The following is a 16606-nucleotide window of genomic DNA, read 5'->3' on the forward strand; positions in this document are numbered from 1 at the left end:
CTTCCATCTTAGCACCTTCCAGTAGGAGCAACTTATCCTCCTCCCCAATGGCTCAAAGAGGACTTCAGAGGCAAAATCCTGGACTTATTGAAATCAATGGGACTTTTGTCATTGACGTCAATAGGACCCTAGTATCTGCCTGAAATCTTAAAGCAAGCTCAACCCTTGATGCAAGAAGCATATTAGTTCCAGTCAAACTTCCTTTTCCTGTTTGGAAACATGGGTCTACATGAATCATAGTGAAGCAGCTAAGTGCTCTGAGGTAGTTTGATAAGAAAGGCAATGTTAGCATATCTTTGTTTATTACAATCTCATTTTTCCATATCTAAGCTGAACATAATACTGCTGGTCATATATATTAATAGTAGATTCCAGTGGATATATAATAAAGAATCCAGAGCCACTATTTGCTTTGTTATAGTATAACTAAATATGTTGATACTATATTGAACTGGGGGTGAAATTCTATAGTAATTTTAACACTTATAGTATCAAAAAAGACATCTTTATAAATCACATGTGTCATAACCATATAGCTAAGGGTAGCCTAGAATTCCTCCTTACCTGTAAGGGGTTAAGAAGCTCAAATAACCTGGTTGGCACCTGACCAAAAGGACCCAATGGGGAAAGAAGATAATTTCAAATCTTGGTGGGTGGGGGGAAGACTTTGTTTTGTGTGTTCTCTTGGGAAGCAGAGAAGCATCAGGTCAGAAAACTCCGCCTATAAACCATCCTAAAAGTCTCTTGTATTACAAAAATTGTATGTAAAAGCCAGGCAAGGCGTGTTAGATTATCTTTTGTTCTGCTTATGAATTTTTCCTTTGCTGGAGGGAGGTTTATTCTTGTTTTTTGTAACTTTGAAACTAAGCCTAGAGGAAGTTCTGCTGTGTTTTTGAATCTTTTGTTACCCTGTAAAGTTATTTTCCATCCTGATTTTACAGAGGTCATTTTTACCTTTTTTTTTAAATAAAATCCTTCTTTTAAGAACCTGACTGATTTCTCTATTGTCCTAAGACCCACGGGTTTGGGTCTGTGATCACTTTGTAACCAATTGGTTAGGATATTATTCTCAAGCCTCCCCAGGAAAGGGGGTATAAGGGCTTGGGGGGATATTTTGGGGGAATTGGAACTCCAAGTGGTCCTTTCCCTGATTCTTTGTTAAATCACTGGGTGGTGGCACCATACCCTCCAAGGGCAAAGAATTTGTGCCTTGGGGAAGTTTTAACCTAAGCTGGTAGAAATAAGCTTAGGGGGTCTTTCATGCGGGTCCCCACATCTGTACCCTAGAGTTCAGAGTGGGGAGGGAACCTTGACAACATGGAACTTTTAGAATTCATAATTTCAATGTATGTTTAGAATTTACAACAATGGATTCACAATTTTCAACATCAAAAACATCCACAGATTTTCCCTATTGCAAATTTAGCATCTGTGGCTAGAAAGCACCTGCTGGAGGATCTGATTTGTCCCTTGGGTTTCTACAGTCCTGTTCTGTAGAAAAATATGTGGGTCTTTTATCCAGGCTATTTTTGAACATCTCTGCAGCTGGTGGCTCAACAGGCTCCCTCAGCAAAATATTCCATAGTTGCATTGAAATTGTTGCTAGATGTTATTTTTAATGTCTTTCTTTTAATTAACAGTTTTGTTTTCCAAAATAACTAGCACCCACTATTTAAGTTCTACACCAACTCATTAATTTCAAACATTTTGGGCAAGATCTTCAGCTGGTATAAATCTGTGAATGCACTTCAATGGAACTGTGCCGATTTATACCAGCGGAGCACTTGGCCCGTTAAGAGCCAAACTCTATCCTCATACATTAGCATTCAGCTATCTCTGCATTTGAAGGGGAAGAATGTAGCATTTGGCTCTCAAACTTGCAACTGTAATGGCAATTTGTCTTCAAGGGTCATTGTCAAGGCTGATAAATAATAAATATTTCTCCGGCCTTCTTTTCTTGTATATCCAGGTCATGCATTTTTAAAAACCCTTCCCCGCCCCGCAAAAAAACCCCAAATGGTTCAAGGGCTCTTTTTGGTAAATATATGCCAACATACCCCACTTACATAGGGAACTCTGCAACTTACAAATTAACATCCAGTATGTGTGAAAAAGAGAGAAAGCAATTTCAGTAAGCAGATACATTTCCAGGGTGGTATTACATTGGTCTCAAACTTTTCTATACTGGGATCCTGCCAATGTTGCTTCTCATCTAGCTAAAACACCCCTTTTACTTAGCAATATGGGAAGGGTAGGCTGGTTATGACCCCAGACTGAGAACCCCAGGTGTACTGTGAACAGAGTACAGTATCCCTAAGGACAATGTACGTCTCAACAGAGCATCTACCCCATGTCTTCCAACTGAAGAACTGATCTCTCAGACTGTCATGCAATTCCTCTTACATTCTTACTCAGTCCTGTCTAGCTTCTGTAGGGCTTTCAACCAACCATGCCCAATTAAAAAAGACACTTTAGACATCATGTATATCATGCACATCTTTTTCCACAAGGCAGTAAATTGGCACCACCACAATGATGCAGCTCTTTGAGTAAAAAGGCTAGTGGAGTACTTCATTTACTAAAGCACCCAAAACCTCTTGACCATTTTATTCTGTTTGTTACTCTGGCTGTGAGGTGCTGAAATAATACTTTGCACCTTTAATATAAGAACTACTTTACAGAGCTGGATATGGGTTATCCCCATTTGAAGATGGGGAATAAGAGGGTAGCTGTGATGTGGGATTCTGTCAGATATGCAGAGGATGTTGGGATGGGGAGAAACCAATGATAATCATATAAGATCAATTTGAAGACAATCAGTACAAATATTAGGCATTAATCCCTTTAAATGAGTCCAAACTATTTTCAACCCTGAGGGCAACAGGGCATGAGGTTTCCTTTCGGTTTTGATCATGTAGTAACAGATGAGCCATTTTAAAAGACTGCTAATCAGTAGTGAATACGTAGTGACAGCAATGTTCTTACCTGCTTGTTCATAAGTATGTAGATAATTGGATTGCATACGGTACTGCTCTTTGCCAGGATGGAAGGTATGATATATGCTACTGGAGAAACTGCACCTGGACTACCAAATGTTGCGAGCAGTGCTATAACTCCATAAGGCATCCAGCATATTAGATAACAGATTATTGTAGTAATCACCATAAAGAGGACATGGTATTCCCTTTTGCGGGCAGCATTCTTCCGGATTTTTCCAACCTGGTGAAAGGTAAACAATAATATCAACTTATGAAGAAGCTAGAACAGTCATTTTATCACTAAAACAGCTTATAAATCTTGGACTACAATTCAAAGTATCACATTCTGACTGACAAAAATAACTATAGAAGCAAACTGAGGGCCTGATCCAAAACTGATTGAAGTCAATGGGAATCTTTCCATTGATTCCTCTGGGCTTTGGATGATGCGCTGAGTGCATAATGCTAACTGTCAACAGAAACCAGAATTCCACTAGAGTTTTAAGAAAAGGTAGGAAAATGACAAAGTCATCACTTAGTTTTTCTTGTCTCCTAAAACATCCCCAGGTGTTTTATAAAAGATGTACAATAATTTATCTCAGTTTTTTCCAGTATACAGGACTTGTTTGAAATGGAATAACTTCATGATATTTACAAAGGACCATTAAAAGTTTATCTGGTTGAGATATCAAAATGAACAAAACATTATTAGCACATCTCCTGAGAGTTATTACAAACTTTCTCTTACTGGACTGTTTCGACTATATCCATACCCCTGATGGCCTTGGTAATATTAGTGAGTGCACAGAAAACACATATTCCCCTTAGGAAGAAACCTCACTAGATATTGAAGAGGAATAGACTGTGTTTTGTGAATATATTCCCTTTTTTTTGGTTTCTCTACGTGCCCCCTAAACATGGAATTTTCTTCCTGAACATCTACGCCACAGAACCTCCTCGCTCCTCCATCCCCCATATTTACAGCCCAATTTTTCCCACAATATTTTAAACAATGATCCTCTCATTAATAACATAAAAAGTGTAATTCTAAAAGACACTCTCATTAAGGCCTCTTAGCCATGGCAGGGGGTATGGAAGGGCCTTGGTGAAAATGACTCAGACCCAAAGGATCTAGAACTTTGAGAATTTGTAAACAAAAAGGCAGCTCACATTAATATCAATTATCAAACACTTCAAAGAAAAAACAGATAAGAATTTGAAGTGAACTGATTTTGGACAGATTCTGTTGTAAACTGCAGAAATGCACATAATGAAGGCTCTGTTTCAGGGGAAAAACATGTACATTAAATCATTAGAGCCGAAGGTGGTAACTGTTGACAATTTGAGAGGTATAGCATCTTCCATTGCAATCTGCGGCATATAAGCCACGCAAATTCTAATGACAGTTGTATACTCAACCCTCTATATACTAAGCTGAGAGAGAGAGAATATATACACCCCGACTGCAAGTTATCAACAAATATTATTATACACTGTGACTAATGTTAAGTTACGTGGAAGGCAGAGTAATATGATGTGATGTCAGTCTTTTTGGTGTGGCGTTTGTCTGGTACCACAGTAGCAAAACGAATACATTTTACTCTAGAGTGTGTACATAAAGCAAACACAATACTGTACTACACAGAAGGATTTTGCCAAATTTCCCAGGGCCCTCTAATACCAATTCTCTCTGTAAGTGGCAATAAAGAAAATCCGGCTTTTCTGAAAATGTAGGGGGAAAAACATTTAGTAGGAACAAAGCGGCTTATATATAAATTGTATCCTATGAGACACATTAATAGATAAAAAGGTCCAATCATGCATTGCTTGTTCATATAAAACTCCCACTGGCTGTAATGGAAATTTTGTCTGATTATAGAGTGCAGGTCCAGCTCCTATGGGAGCTGGAATAATATTAGGGACTTAATATTAATAGAGGCAGGCAAAGTCCCCAGCTCAGCCATGTTAATCAGAGTTAAAGATTGCCAGTGAAGGCAGAGGCCTCAGACAGCACATTTGTGCTCCCTATTTTAGATAATGGCCCTGCCCTGAAGAGTTTACAATCCAAGTAGATGAAATAGATGAGTGATAAGGAAAGGGATGCCATGTAAAAGCATCGTACTGTGGCTGTGATGTTTGGCACACATCTAGCTAGTTCCATGGTTTTTATGGGTTTATTTTTACCGGTGTTGCCAACTCTTGAGATTTTGTTGTGAGTTTCACAATGTTTGATGTTTTAGTTAAGGCCCCAGCTCCTGGAAACAAGGGATTTATGTGAGCACCTCAACAGTCATTTAAAAAAGGAAATTTCTAGCCCTCATGGTCACAGAGAAAAGCTTGAAAATGGGACCCAAGTGAACCCTAAAGGCTCAAAAGCCAGAAGGCAAATAAAAAAATTGCCTAATGTATATTTTTTAAATCTCATGATTTTTAATGGACCTGACCCATGATTTTTTAATGTTTGGCGTTGGCAATATTGTTATGTGTTTATGTGATCATGCAAGTTAGGTAAGCTCTCTTCTGCTTCCTGATTTTTTTATATCATGTTCTTCCCTACCCTCCTTCTTAATAATAACACCTAGCTCTTATATAGCACTTTTCATTCGTAGATCTCAAAGCAGTTTATAAAGGAGGTCAGCAGCATTAGCCCCATTTTACAGATGGAGAAACTGAGGCACAGAGGGGGGTGTCAGGAAGTGCTGGAAGGTTTAAAAGGGTAGCTAAAATGTAATTGCATTCTGCAGGGCTGTTCAACCTACAGCCAGCAGGCTATGCACAGCCCACCAGAGCATTTCATAAACCCCCCAGTCTGCTTCAACACAATATACTAGAGGTCCATTCATTAGTGTTTTGTCATCATGTTTACATCATTTTAGTTTACACAAATAAACTTTAATAGCTTTAATAGTTTAATAGCTTTTTTTGACAGGATAACGCCTTGTGGATGGGGGGAACTGGAAGATGTGGTATATCTTGACTTTAATAAGACTTTTGATACTGTCTTGTATGACCATCTCATAAAGAAAGTAGGGAAATACAATCTACTATAAGGCGAGTGAGTAACTCGTTGGAAAACCATTTCCAGAAAGTAATTATCAGCGGTTCACCCATCAAGCTGGAAGGGCATAACAAGTGGAGTCCTGCAGGGATCAGTTTTGGGTCTGGTTCTGTTCAATATCTTCATCAACTATTTAGATAATGTCATAGAGAGTACACTTATAAAGTTTGCAGATGATAAGCTGGGAGGTGTTGCAAGTGCTTTGGAGGACAGGATTAAAATTCAAAATGGTCTGTACAAACTGGAGAAATGGTCTGAAGTAAATAGGATGAAATTCAATAAAGATAAATACAAAGTACTCCACTTAGGAAGGAATAATCAGTTGAACACTTTAAAAATAGAAAATGACTGCCTAGGAAGGAGTAGTACAGAAAGGGATCTGGGGGTCAGAGTGAACCACAAGCTAAATATGAGTCAACAGTGTAATGTTGTTGCAAAAAAAGCAAACACCATTCTGGGATGTATTAGCAGGAGTGTTGTAAGCAAGACATGAGAAGTAATTCTTCCGCTCTTCCCAACGCTGATTAGGTCTCAACTGGAGTATTGTGTCCAGTTCTGAGTGCCACATTTCATGAAAAATGTGGACAAATTGGAGAAAGTCCAGAGAAGAACAGCAAAAATGATCAAAGGTCTAGAAAACATGACCTATGAGGGAAGACTGAAAAAACTGAGTGTGTTTAATCTGGAGAAGAGAAGACTGAGAGGGGCATGGTAACAGTTTTTAACGTAAAAGGTTGTTACAAGGAGGAGAGAGAAAAATTGTTGTTCTTAACCTTTGAGGATAGGACAAGAACCAATGGGCTTAAACTGCAACAAGGGCAGATTATGTTGGACATTAAGAAAAACTTCTTGTCATGGTAGTTAATACCGGAATAAATTACCTAGGGAGGCTGTGGAATCTCTATCACTGGAGATTTTTAAGAGCAGGTTAGACAAACACCTGAAAGGGGTGGTTTACATAATACTTAGTCCTGCCGTGAGTTCAGGGGACTGGTCTAGATGACCTCTCGAGGTCCCTTCCAGCCCTAGAATTCTATTATTTTAAGTGTGTAAATAGACAATACTGTACAGAGAAACAATATATGTAAATACATATTAAATAAGCTGAACTTAAAATATAAATCAGTACAGGTGACTTTAAAACTTATTAACGAATGCTGTTTGGCCCACGCAAGGTCATGCTTAAGTTTATGTGGCCCTCCTGTGTAATAAGGTTGGGCACCACTGGTGTGCCATCCCAACAGTCTAGTTTTTGAGGACACCCAATGTATTTTTATGTATTTAACTCAGTTGTTATTGCAGCTTTATAGTTCACCTTTAAAAGGTGTTACCTTTTAAAGTTCACCTTTATAGGTGTCAGAGAGCCTCAAATACAATACACTTCAAGGTTATCAGAGGCCTGAAAAGTTATGTTTTTGCCAGGATCAAGAACACTAGGCAGTAAAACAATAAAGAAGTGGTTACAGTCCATATTTTAAAACAGATATTAAGAAAATCACTAGATCTTATTTGCAGTAATCAAATATGAACCCCTCCCAGAGAAAGCTTTGTGTCTAGACAAAGAGAGTATTGGACAACAACAACCGAAAAAGTGTTCAAAACCTGTTTCCATGTATGTGGCAACTGAGTTTATGTTAAGCCTAAATTAATTGCAATGGGGTTCAAATGTTTTGTTTCTGCTATTTTGAGTGAAATGTATTTTAATTAAATAAAGCAGTAAACTGAAATGATAGTAAAAATATATATTTGAAGCCTGTTTTTGTATCTATAATAGAGATTTATCTACACTGGGCTTGAAACCACTAGCTACCTCTGTACAGCTGCCCCAGTGCAAATTCCTAGGATGAAACTCTTACTCCTGCTACAATCCCTGTACTCTGAGGGGAAAGGCTGAAGCAGTGTGAAGTGGCTCTCTAAGCCCCAGTTCTGATTCCCCTGGCACAGCTGCAAGTCTGCCTTCTCAGGGCAAGCCCCGACATAGGAAGCATACCTATAGGGTGTGGAAGGGGTGTGTTGGGGCTGCAGGAGCTGCACTGCAGGGATTCCAGGCTGTGCAGCAGCCCAAAGGGCAGCACTCACAGGCTGCTGTGACTGTAACCCAAGTAACACTAAGGGCTGAGGAGCAGCCCATGACTGGGAGAAAATGATCTTTGCTTAAAGCCATCATAGCTCCCCTTCTTCCCGTGGCTGTCAAACGAGGCACAGCAAAGAATCTCACCCCTAGTATAGATATGATCTGTAGCAGTACAGTTTATTTGCCCTGCTTTTATCCTGGATTTAAAAGGATGTGGTTCTACAAATCACGCTGCATTGGTGTAAACCATGGCTACGCTAGGAGTTTGCATCAGTTCAACTATGCATATGGCTGAAATCCCAGTGTGGGGAAAGTTTGTATTTGTTCTGAAGATTAGGGAGCCAACACGTAGATGGACTTGTCCTGGGCCAAAATTTACATGTCTGCTTTGTTACCACTGATCTTAGAAGACAAGTTATAGTTACAGCCACTCCTGGAAAGGACGTAGTATGGCTGAAAACACTCATGTAGTGACGACTTGTGCCTGTCATCATAATGACATTTATACTTCCTGTGGTCTCTAGATTCTAGACTACACAGGCTCAGGATGGGTTTCTAAATCAGATGAAATATCTGGATGTTGCAAACTCCTTCTATATTATACATAATGTTCTTTTAACACAATTTGTTTGATAAGGTTGCGAAGTCAAGCACTCAAATGTTAGAAAAGGCCACAATTAAGGTTTCTTGTGCAACCTTAATTCAGCTTTCTTGTACATATGCCTTATGGCACAATCTTTAATTACATGATCACACATTATTTATTCCATTATTATTATTAATTTCTTCCCTCATTTAGTACAGCTCCTTGTCAGATATGCTCTCCTGCCTCCCCTGCTTCCTAGTCCCCTTGTCCAGCTACTCCCTGTCTTCACCATCCTGCAACCCAGCTCCTCATCCAATCTCAGTGTTCTCTACCCCCAGTCAACTGGCTCCCAGTCCCCCCTCCAATTTCCCTCACTAGCTCTGAGTACCAGTCTCCACCACAGTTCCCAGTCTCCTTTCCCAACCAGCCCCAGTCTCCCGCTCCAACTCCCAGTCAGAGTTTCTCCCTCTTTGGTCCCAATCTTATTAGACTCCTTGTGCCTATTGACTCCTTTCCCTGTTCCCCCCATTCCAACTCTGCATTTGATTCCCCTTTGCATTCCAGTCAGGCAGCTTTCTCCTCCATGGGGCCATTGAGAGCACAGGAGACACTGGTTCCCTGCTCTCCGCTCTGGAAAAACCTCCCAAATGTTAGTTATGAACTCTTACTTGGACATGACCAAATATTTAGCTATACTACCAAAAACCGAGACATAATGCAATAATCATAATCAAGTGCCAGTCCCAGGTTATCTAGTCAGTTAAAACTTCTGGAAATGAAAAGGAAAAAACAGAAGGGAGCTAGACTTTTTAATGGGAAAGCCACAGCAGAGAAAATGAGAGCAGGGAAGAATCATTTTTCTTCCTTCAACAACTACTCAAGTAAACCAAATAGTCTTCTCTTTTAACTGTCAATCATTAGACACTTAAATACTTCACACACTTTCTATAAAAGCCCAGGCATCTCCCAAGATAGGCAGTGATTAAAATGTTGGTAGCCAGCAGTTGATGACCTTGGTTCTCTCTCCACAATCTGGCTACCAGTCTCAAAAAAATTAAATATGAGCTGTTAAAAAGCTACTGGAAACGACAGGAGATGGAAGAGGTAACCTGTCTCAATGTAGCTATCAAGCCTGGTAACATGGTTATTGGCACTTTATGAATATCAAGCTATACACAATGTCTTTGAGTTTACAGTAGGTAGATTACCATGGGAAAGCTGGTAAAAAGGGGTATTTAACTTCAAATGACTGTTCAAAACAAATGCTAATACCAAAGATATGTAAGATCCCTCTAGAAATTAGGAATCAAACAAAAACTTCTGCTTTATCAATGGCCTGTTACCCACCTATGGGATCTGATTCAACACAGCAATTTAAGTACATGCTTAGATCCCACTGATTTAAATGGGATGTGCTTTGGCTGAATTGGAATCATAATGCATTTGTTAAAATCAGCAGAAAACACAAAATGAGTAAGTCATGACATCCTAAAAAGGGTGCTTTACTCTTATTTATTTTAATACCGTTGTTATGATTACAAGGTCAAGTCGAATCAAGGATATTTTATTAACCTAACTCTGGCATTATTGGAATCTTGGGTATTGAAGCTGGAATAATTATTGATCCTAATATTAATGTTTCAGCCGAAAATGTAAATACAATGATAGACCCAAATTGAGGGCCACGTACAGCCCTTGACCCACAGATGTTATTCATTAATATCAATTAAACTCTCTTGTGAACTTAGGGAAGTCTATGTTCCTCTACCATTAATCATTTTAGCTGAGAGGATTCTCTTACCATAGTAGCTAAATGTTTCTTAATAATATTCTGACTTGGTAAACACCTTCTCATGCATTAAGTCAACCAGTTATTGCTCCATCACATACTGCTGGTAGGATTTATTTCCCAGGACCAGATTAGCACACAGCATAGAAGTCCTAAAATAGTTAAATTCATGTGTTTTTTCTTGCATATCTTTGAATTACAAAATCCAGCGAGTACAGTTATTTTGGTTTCCATAATAAAGCCTGGTTTTGAGAAAGTGAAACGTATTGCCCTCCTTTGGTGCATCAGATTTATGCCTCATCCATTTCTTGTTCCAGTAAACTGAAGCTAATGGGCATATATCACATTGAATGCAAGCCTTTCTATGGGGTGGCACTGAAATTAATTCAGTTTGTTGGAATACAATTTAAGCTCTTTCATTTTCAGGATCAGCAAAACTATATGATACTGATCTCGCAGAGAACTTAATCTTCACCTGTGCACTAAGCCACCTTTCTACTCACTGATCCTGGCTGTCCAGGAATAAAATCACCCCTAGAATGACATTCATGTACTTCACAGCGTTAGACTTTTAGAACTTCCCTGCACCCAGCAGCCACAGCTAGCCTCACCTCCCACCAGAACCAACTCATAAGGTGGTTGGGGTTTCACTGGAGCACAGCAAGTAACTACCTTCACTAGAGGGGAGTCATGACCATTGTGGCCTGTGCATTCTGGAACTTCATCCCTGACCTTTCCTCATGCCTCCACTGGGACTTGTGAGAACCATTCCTAGGAAATAATTCAATCTATGGGTCCATTCAGTCCTGAGTGTGAGGTGTGACAGCAACCAAGTACAAGCAGAGCTTCTGATTGTTACCCGTCTGGGTCAGACTAGAGTTGATGATCTCAAAGTGAAAGGTCTAGTATCTTATTAAGAATTTCCCAAACCATCTAGTCCACAGAAAATACGGAATCTTAAGAAGGGACTGGGTGTGTTCCCACCCCAAATTTTGTAACAAATAGTTTCTACTGATCACTGCTGGTAGAAAAATAATTTGAAAGTAAATAACCTTGGATGTAACATTTGAGAATTAATATGCCCGCAGGCTTTTCTGGCAAACTGTTGTATTCTGAATATCAAATACACCTCACAGTCCTTTCAGTCTCCATTTTCCACATCTTATTTTCTTCACATATATGATTTTTTCAGACAGATGAATGATGTGGAAGTGCTGCTGTAAATGTCAGCTAATGCGCTCTATTGCCCTGGCTTGCACCAAACATACTCCACTACCACTAAAGGATATAAAAATAACATTTCAGAGAAGTGAATATTGCCATAAACAATACATCTGGTTATGAAATTAGACAAAAATGCTGCAGGGACTTCATCTTTAGCATTATCCTTCTTGACCCTAGAAAGAGGTTTTTTCCGTTATTACCCCCAGACTTTCACACTTCATTGTCTGACTTTCTCTTTTTCCATCTACTTGACAGTTTCCTTTAGCCTCTTCAGTTCATCAGTCCCCTGGAGAAAGAATATTTTCAATGGGCCAGATTATGCTTGGCCTGGCCCACACATGAAGCACGGGGGCTTCTCCCTGCCTTGTCACCCCATGAAAGGACCAAATGCCCCAGGACCCCCTGTTTGGTGGAGCAGCAGTCCTTGATTTGTAACTGTGCGTCTGAAGGATTGTTCTCCAGAAGGCAGTATTCTAGACTGCCGGAACTCATCAGGGAGCTGCAGACAACAGGCTTTGGTTACTGTGTTTTGCTATAATTAAATAACAATAATTAAATTGTAGTACTGCCAACCCCAAGTGTTCAAACTCTATGAGCCAGGCCTCCCCAAAATCATGAAATTTTAATAATTATATTACAATTTGTCTCCTGATGTTGAAGCCTTTAGGTTTCATCTTTTTGACTTTTCTCTGCAACAATGAAAGGTAGAAATGTATGGGTTAGAAGTGTTTTTTTTTGTTTTTCTTTTTAATGAAAGCGGAGATACTCAGGTTATAGCATGATTCCAGTAGCTGGAGCTTTAACAAAAACACCAAATATTAGACCTGTGATAAAACTGAGAGTCGGCATGGGTGTAATTAAATATAATCTCTGTGCCTTAATGGTAGGGCAGTGGTTCCCAAACTTGTTCGACCACTTGTGCAGGGAAAGCCCCTGCTGGGCTGCGCCGGTTTATTTACCTGCCGCGTCCGCAGGTTTGGCCGATTGTGGCTCCCCAGTGGCCGCAGTTTGCTGCTCCAGGCCAGTGGGAGCTGCTGCAAGTGGCGGCCAGTACATCCCCGCCGCTTCCAGCAGCTCCCACTGGCCTGGAATAGCGAACCGCAGCCACTGGGAGCCGTGATCGGCCAAACCTGCGGACGCGGCAGGTAAACAAACCGGCCCGGCCCAGCAGGGGCTTTCCCTGCACAAGCAGCAGAACAAGTTTGGGAACCACTGTGCTACGGTGACCAGACAGCAAGTGTGAAAAATTGGGCAGGGGGTGGCGGGTAATAGGCACCTATATAAGCCAAAACCCCCAAAAATTGGGACTGTCCCTATAAAATCGGGACATCTGTTCACCCTACTTAATGCAGAGTAAACTACACCTGTGAGCAGGGACTGCTTGCCATCTCTTACCTCTCTAGAGAAAATTACCTGAAAGGGGACAGGCATAAGTGGGACTGAGGTGGGACTAATTCCTCCTCTATAATACCAGCCTGCAGAGCAGAGCTAACATCCCAAGGCCAACAAGTTGCACCATCTCAATGGATGGTGCTGAATGCACACTCCTGAGGCACACCAGGAACTCTGGGAGAGACTGTGTCTCCTGGAGCAGTTTCTCCTGGTGCTCTCTCAGCTCTGCACCATTCCTTGCATGCAGCAGTGTGTATCTTGCACAAACTATATCTAATAGTTGGATTTTTTTTTGTAAATAAAAAATGAAAAGCAGAGTAATCTGTAAAAAGAAAAATAGATATCTGCTATCCTTCCTGGAGGTGGAATTGCAGCAAGAAGACCGGAGTTCAAAATCTAGGGGTTCATCTTAACAATACAACACAGACCCGGCTCAAGTACCCACCCAGTAATCTAGGAAAATTTAACACCACCCTGGGTGCCTCAAAGAGGCAATACAAGCTCTGAGTCTGTGTACAACAAAAGAGAACTTTTATTAAAAGGGAAAGGGAACCAAACATTAATTTGGGAAAACACCACAACCACATCCAAAAGCATGAGTTCATGAGCAAAGCAGACCCCACAGTACATTGGACAGTGTCCCTTGCCTCAGTTTCCCAGTCCAATGAATGAATGTGCTTTTAGCACATCACTCTCCTCTCCCTCCACTGCATCCCATTCTCAGTTGGTTGTCCTTGACCCAGAATTCAGAGGTTCACCTCTTACCCCTTGGCAGGGGAGCACTGAGCAATGCCTCAGCTCACAGAGAGACCAGAAAGGGGACGTAGGTGCAGCTAGCTCTGTAACTGTGATTTATTGGTGACAGTGTGTGGGGGCTCATGACAGTGGCAAACTTCCAGTAAGTGACAACAGCAATAGAAACAAGTATTGCAGAAGGAACAAGCAAGAGAGAATTGTGTGATCTTTTTGGGAAGAGAGCAGGAAAAGGCAGACAGGGAACATGATCTATGAACAGCCCAGGAATGGAGCTAGTGGAGTTGTTCTGGGGAACCAGACTAAGACACAGTGCCCTGCTAGGGGTGACTGAAGAAGTTACGTGTGCCTACTCTACCATCAGAGAATGGTTAGACTTTAGGTAAGACATGAGTATAGACTGTGACACTGGTAAACCGAGTGCCAGCTCTGGTCAAGGCTGTAGGCACTAGCTAAGAACTGACAAACTCATAGCTGGAAACCAAACCAGCTCACCTATATGTTAGTTTTGTTCAAAATAGACATTAGTCTTATAAGAATGTATTTAGTGTTCAGACTCTGTGAAATGCTTGTAAGTTGCTGCATGCATGAATCTCACTTTTAATGTCGGCATTCCATGCTATAAGGAAATATGTAAGTTTTGTTTCTTAATTTTGAAAATGTTTGCTCTGAACTTGTGAAACCCAGGCATGAGAACCAGCTCCCCTCTGCCCCCGCCCATTCAGGAGGCCTATCAGGATTAAACAAGCCTTAAGGAACGTCACAACACAAAGGATTGGTGAATGGCCCTATGTCATAAATATAAAGGGAAGGGTAAACCCCTTTAAAATCCATCCTGGCCAGAGGAAAAATCCTCTCACCTGTAAAGGTTTAAGAAGCTAAAGGTAACCTCGCTCGCACCTGACCAAAATGACCAATGAGGAGACAAGATACTTTCAAAAGCTGGGAGGAGGGAGAAAAACAAAGGGTCTGTGTCCGTCTGTGTGATGCTTTTGCCGGGGACAGAACAGGAATGGAGTCTTAGAACTTAGTAAGTAATCTAGCTAGATATGCATTAGATTATGATTTCTTTAAATGGCTGAGAAAATAGCTGTGCTGAATAGAATGAATATTCCTGTCTGTGTGTCTTTTTGTACTTAAGGTTTTGCCTAGAGGGATTCTCTATGTTTTGAATCTAATTACCCTGTAAGGTATTTACCATCCTGACTTTACAGAGGTGATTCTGTTTTACTTCTATTAAAAGTCTTCTTGTAAGAAAACTGAATGCTTTTTCATTGTTCTAAGATCCAAGGGTTTGGGTCTGTGGTCACCTATGCAAATTGGTGAGGATTTTTATCAAACCTTCCCCAGGAAGTGGGGTGCAAGGGTTGGGAGGATTTTGGGAGGAAAGACGTTTCCAAACAACGTTTTCTCAGGAACCCAGATAAAGTTTGGTGGTGGCAGTGGAAGTCCAAGGGAAAAGGGTAAAATAGTTTGTACCTTGGGAAAGTTTTAACCTAAGCTGGTAAAAATAAGCTTAGGGGGTTTTCATACACATCCCCACATCTGTACCCTAGAGTTCAGAGTGGGGAAGGAACCTTGACACCCTATCACACCTTGGAAATGCTATGTGCAAGGGAGCTCATTTCATGGGCTGGAAGGCCAAATGTAAAAAGATAAAACACAGTCACAAGAAAAACATTTCATCTCTTTGCTCCTTGAACTCTCACAGGGCCAGAGACTCTAAACTGAAGTGAGAGATTCCTCTTTAAGGTTATCCCTGGGTTTGCCCTGAAAGACATTTTGAATTGACAGATCACTACCACTCTGTTGTTCTTAGTATTTAGATTGCAACTCATTTATATGTATATGTTTGCATGCTTTAACCTGTAAATAACACTGATTTCTTTTTCCTAGTTAATAAACTTTTAGATCATTTATTGTAGGACTGGCAACAGACATTGTCTTGGGTGTAAGATCTAGGATACCAATTGATCTGGGGTAAGTGACTGGTTTCTTGGGACTGGAAGCAACCTGAATATTGTGTGATTTTTGGTGTGACCATTTATCACTGAGTCCAGCTTGCCTGGGTGGCAAGATGGACTGGAGAGTCTAAGGGGACTGTCTGTGGCTCTGTGGTAAGACTGTTACAGTGATCCAAGAGTTCACATTTGTTACTGGCTTGGTGACGTGTAATTATAGTACACATCACCAGTTTGGGGTGTCTGCCCTGTTTTTGACAGTCTGCACTGAGGCAGGCACTTAGTCGTGAGTCACTCCAAACAGCGTGACATTGTTATTCTCTGAATGATTTGTTTTTTCTATCAAAACAAACAGTTCTTTGGTTTTAGTAAGGCTGTTTTGTCACTGAACACCACTGATCACAGACTCCTGAAGGGAAGAACCACAGATGCTCAACTCAGTTGGATCTGCAGGGTGAGAACATTGGATACGCAGGGTCTGTAGCCCAGAGCCCAGACTAAGACTGGGAGAATTGCAGAATTCAACCCCAGGATTAGTAAAAGCACAAGGCCTGGCACCAAAGGGGCTGCACTCAGAGAGGAGACGGAGGTGCAGCTAGTGCTGTAACCATGACATGAAGTAACAGGAAAAAGAATATAAATTATTACATGCTACTCAGCAATGAGGCATGCTGTTATTGATGTCAATGGGAGATCCTGGGAGCACTTTCAGAAATCAGGGAACTAATTTAGATGTCTAAATATGAACTTATGTGTCTAACGTAAGGATCCTATTTTTGAAAAAACTTGGC

The 16606-nt window shown here is 40.7% G+C and overlaps 1 protein-coding gene across 1 annotated transcript in view; it reads right to left on the reverse strand.

Moving 5' to 3' along the window:
- The window catches only part of LOC141994265 (vertebrate ancient opsin-like), a 127207-nt gene that overhangs the window by 32902 nt on the left and 77699 nt on the right, over nucleotides 1-16606 (reverse strand). Inside the window, exon 4 of the mRNA XM_074964509.1 lies at nucleotides 2986-3219. Coding sequence (XP_074820610.1) covers nucleotides 2986-3219 — 234 coding nt within the window. The remainder of the gene's footprint in view (nucleotides 1-2985; nucleotides 3220-16606) is intronic.

The sequence above is a fragment of the Natator depressus genome, chromosome 1, assembly GCF_965152275.1.
Source record: "Natator depressus isolate rNatDep1 chromosome 1, rNatDep2.hap1, whole genome shotgun sequence".
NCBI lineage: Eukaryota > Metazoa > Chordata > Testudines > Cheloniidae > Natator > Natator depressus.